This window comes from Anneissia japonica, unplaced genomic scaffold (assembly GCF_011630105.1).
Source record: "Anneissia japonica isolate Jap-2015-1 unplaced genomic scaffold, ASM1163010v1 scaffold11102_len228118_cov109, whole genome shotgun sequence".
In the NCBI taxonomy this organism is placed as follows: domain Eukaryota; kingdom Metazoa; phylum Echinodermata; class Crinoidea; order Comatulida; family Comatulidae; genus Anneissia; species Anneissia japonica.
In genome coordinates this window covers 79,077-83,468 of record NW_022706455.1, presented here as the reverse complement: position 1 = coordinate 83,468, position 4,392 = coordinate 79,077, and the positions used below count along the sequence as shown (strand labels likewise).

Below are 4,392 nucleotides of genomic sequence, written 5' to 3'. Positions count from 1 at the left end.
AATTCTCTGGTTAACCTGTCAATTGTTGCTTATTAACCAATTGTTTTTTTTACTGTAACTGTTATGTTCTTGGAAGGTTTCAGAACAATAAATAAATAACACACTTAGGTTTTAAACAGCGTGATTTACTTTAATTCCGGAACTCAAACAACACAAACAAATACACAGCAAACTTTCTGTATTGTAAGATGGTCGTCAACGACGATGCACCGATTGGTGGCGCACTAACAGTTAACTTAATTCTCAGTGCACAACACCTCCCCACTAAGTTTACAGTTCAATGTTAATGGGAGGAACATAAACTTTAATACTAATATGAGAACATCATCTTAGGTTTACGCGCTCTGCTTGAACGACAGGGATTCTGCGGTCCATGTTGCTCACGATTGTCATTATGAACTCTATAGTGTTTATCATGGTTAATTGAAGGTTTAGGGGCATTAACATTAGTGTTCATCATAGCCTGTTCGACTGCAGGATAATTATTGTCCAACAGACTATCATGTTGGTAATCAACTCCTGGATCCGCATCTTCTTTGGTTTCATATCGTGGCTCCAATTGTTCTATGTGGCGCTCCACACTGGGCCTTTAGGCACAACTTTAACATTTACTGAACGTGGTCCTAGTCTTTTAGTAACCACGGCCGGTACCCATCTGGGGTCTTTATCTCTCCTTGGTCCACAATACAATGCATAACATGTGTCTCCAACTTTATACTCTCGAATCAGTGACTTAACATTTTGTTTGCCTTGTGCAATATGAGCTGGTAAAGGCAATAAGGTGTCAATCTTGGTTCTTATTTGTCTTCCATTTAGTAGTTCGCTGGGGGAGAATCCTGTAGGTAGTGGAGTACGTTTATACTGTATGAGGAATTCCTTCAGTGCAACATCTGGAGGATTAGTAGATTTCCTCAATGCTTGTTTGAAACTTTGTACTAATCTCTCCGCAGCTCCATTGGTAGCTGGGTGGTATGGTGCTCCTGTAAGGGGGACAATACCCCTCTCCGTACATCAAAGCTGAAATTCATCCGATGTGAAAGTACTGTAGTTGCGTTGCCAGATACCAGTGTGTGTGGGTATCCGAAATGTGCACAATCCTCTAAAAGTAGCTTGATAGTAGCGCTGGTCGAAGTGGAAGTAGTTGGATGAATACACGGGTACTTTGAATAAGCATCGACTACTAACAACCAATTTGAACCCATGAAATTAATCGCATGGTCATCATGTACTCGACTCAATGGTTTTTCCGGAAGCATCCAAGGGTGTATAGGTGCTTTGTTAGGCTGGTTTTGATGTTCTCCACAGGGTGTACACTGTCTCTTATACACATCTAGATGTGTATAAGAGACAGGTTAAATGTTAACCAGTGGGAAAGAAAAAAAAAGAAAAAAAAGAGAGAAAAAGGAAAAAAGGATGTCCAAGAATGCCTCAAATGTTATGTTCGGGCGTCTAGAACACAAAAATTTCGCGGGGCCATGCCCCCGGACCCCCTACGACAGTGTTGTCTCAATCGGCCCAACTTTCGGCCCCCTTCCGGCCCCCCCTTTTGGACATTTCTGGATCCGCCCCTGCACAGGGTGTACACGTACGACAAGTGTCCTCTATGTCAGTATCAAAATTTGGCCAGTAAACAGCAGTACGTGCTAGCTGTTTCATTCTCTGCATGCCAAAGTGTCCAATATGCAACAGTTCCAAGACATGTGAACGTAGTTTGAAGGGTATCACCACTCTGTTTCCATACAGTAGACATCCATTTGTTACCATAAGTGAATCCTTCAGTCTCTTGAAATCTTGTACCTTGTACCCCTCTGTACTTTGGGTAACGGTTATCTCCCGAGAAGGCCACCCTTCTCTGGTGTATCTAATCACAGTTGTCAGTACTGGATCCTTAAGGGTTTCTTTCTGCAACAGTTTAGCATTGTTGTTTAATTGGAGATTGATTGACTTTATCATACAGACTGTGTCTGTTTCCGCATCATCCTCTTCCCTATCAAAATCTTTGTCCGGTGCCATTGGCAACCGACTTAACGCATCTGCATTTCCATGATCAGTTGTCTTCCGATACTCAATGGTATAATCATACTGATTCATTATTAGAGCCCACCGGGCTAAACGATTTGCAGCTAGAGTTGGTGTCGGTGTATCAGGTGCAAATAGTGATATCAAGGGCTTGTGATCTGTTACTAGGATGAACTTTCGTCTATAGAGGAACTGATGAAATTTATTCAAGGCAAAAATAATAGAAAGGGCTTCCTTCTGAATTTGTGCATACTTGCGTTGGCTGTCATTTAGTGTTTTTGAAGCATAGGCCAATGGTCTTTCACTCCTATCGGCACAACAGAAGCGTCGCAAGCAATACCAATAGGTAGTGATGGGTCGAAGTTCTTTAAGTGTTGAAATGATGCTTGTTGCTCTTTACCCCACTCCCATGGTATATTCTTTCTGGTCAACCTGTTCAGAGGGCTGGCTATGGTTGAAAGGTTTGGTAGGAATTTACCGTAGAACTGCAATTTCCCTAGGAACGCTCTCAGTGTTGAGACATCTGTCGTGGTGGCATTTGAAGTACCGCTTCCACTTTATGACCTTTCGCAACACCTTGATTTGATAGTTTGTGTCCTAGGTACTCAATTTCTGCTTGTGCAAACTCACATTTCTCCCTCCTGCATCTTAGACCATTCTCCTGCAAGCATTGTAGAAGCTGTCTTAGGTTGTGTAAATGTTCCTCAGCATTATGTCCACTAACTAGGATATCATCAAGATATACAGCAACACCTGGAAGGTTACCTATCAGTTGTTCCATGATGCTCTGGAAATAACCTGGTGCACTTTTGATACCAAAAGGTAGGCGCGTCTGGAGGAGAACTCCTTGGTGAGTATTAAGTGCCAGTCGTTTTTGACTTTCAGGACCCAACCAAATCTGGTTGTAAGCATCTGCTAAATCAATTTTAGACAATTTACGCATTAGGTCTTCTGGCAAAGGTAGTGGATGGCGATGATCCTCTAACTGTGGATTCACTGTAGCCGAGTAGTCCCCACAAACTCTTAATTTATTATCCTTGCGCACTGGGACCACGGGTGTACCATATGCATTAAACTTAACAGGTGTCCAGATACTTCTCGTTATCCCTGCCTTATAGGCTTGAGCCAAGTCATGTTGTATAGCGAAAGGCACTGGATGCGCCTTACGAAAAACTGGCGTTGAATTCTCTTTGAATTTTACTTCCAGTTCCATATCTTTCAAGCAACCTAGCTCTGGTTTGAATAGATCTGAAAATTCATCGCACATCTGTATGCAAGCATTCTGAAGTGATTCATCTGGATGAGAATCAGGGCTGTGAATAGTAGGTACTGGGTGATCCATAGGTTTGTTATCCATTGCCAATAGAGCATCTACTGAAATTCCAAGCTTACAGATAGCTTCTCTGCCCAGAAGATTAAGTCCGGGCATTTCTGACACTACGAAACGAATCATTTCTGATTGATTACTGCTGTTCTTCACTACAGTTGAGAACATGCCGAGGACTGGAAGATTATGGCCTGATGCTGAGAGGTATTTAGCATCAAATTTGGACAACTGTGGTTTGCTCAAGTCTGCCCATACTTCCTTACACATGAAATTGTCCCCTGCACCTGTATCAATTTCAAATTTGTACATTTTATCACCAATGTACACATCACTGTAAATCTGCTGCATGGTTACCTGATTGACAGAATTAATTATAATTGTCGTCATTTTCGTCATGTTTCTTCTTTTGGCTGCATCCTCAACTTCTGCTGCTACTTGTATGGCTTTAGTAAATGATAGATCATCATCCTTTATTTTGAACAAAGCTTTTAGGACGGCCTCATAAAATTTGTTCGCAGTGCTTCATCCAATGGATCTTTTATTTTCATGAAATCGCATGTTGCAGCTTTCTGCCTTATTCTAGCAGCAAGTTCATTGACATGCTCGCCTGGTTTGCGTTTCATATTAGACAATGCTGTTACTATCCCATTTACCAGCAAACCCTTTAAAAGGGTACTCTGGCGGGTTGGTGAACCAGGTTTTGCCAGAATCTTATCTCAATAATCCAATTAAACATCAAAGAAGAATACCTCTACTTAAGAGTCATTAAGACAGCATGCATTGCTGTTTCTCATTAAATTACCAGTATAGTATTTAAAAACCATCCTGGAGAATTTTAAAAACCTGCTGTTCAAAAAAAATTTGACATTTTTATTACCTTAGCTATAATTTCAGATAATAATCATAATAGATATGCTTTTGAATTTTAAAAATCAATGACTTATGTTAGAAGTTACAACATGGTTTTTGATTTAATTGTGCTAGTCTTCTTATGAACTATTCACAACTAATGAGCTTCACTGTTAATCTTGTTATAAAATTGCCTG

At 40.8% G+C, this 4,392-nt stretch overlaps 1 protein-coding gene across 1 annotated transcript; it reads right to left on the bottom strand.

Annotated features, from left to right (window-relative positions):
• Positions 1-2,527: 2,527 nt before the first annotated feature.
• On the bottom strand, positions 2,528-3,694 carry LOC117106150 (uncharacterized protein K02A2.6-like). Its single transcript, XM_033247502.1, has one exon. It carries the CDS (start codon positions 3,692-3,694, stop codon positions 2,528-2,530), a length of 1,167 nt encoding a protein of 388 aa, XP_033103393.1.
• Positions 3,695-4,392: the final 698 nt, after the last annotated feature.

Bases quoted from the DNA above. Each gene is read 5' to 3' on its own strand.
- LOC117106150 (XM_033247502.1), bottom strand. From the start codon at position 3,694: ATGCAGCAGATTTACAGTGATGTGTACATTGGTGATAAAATGTACAAA.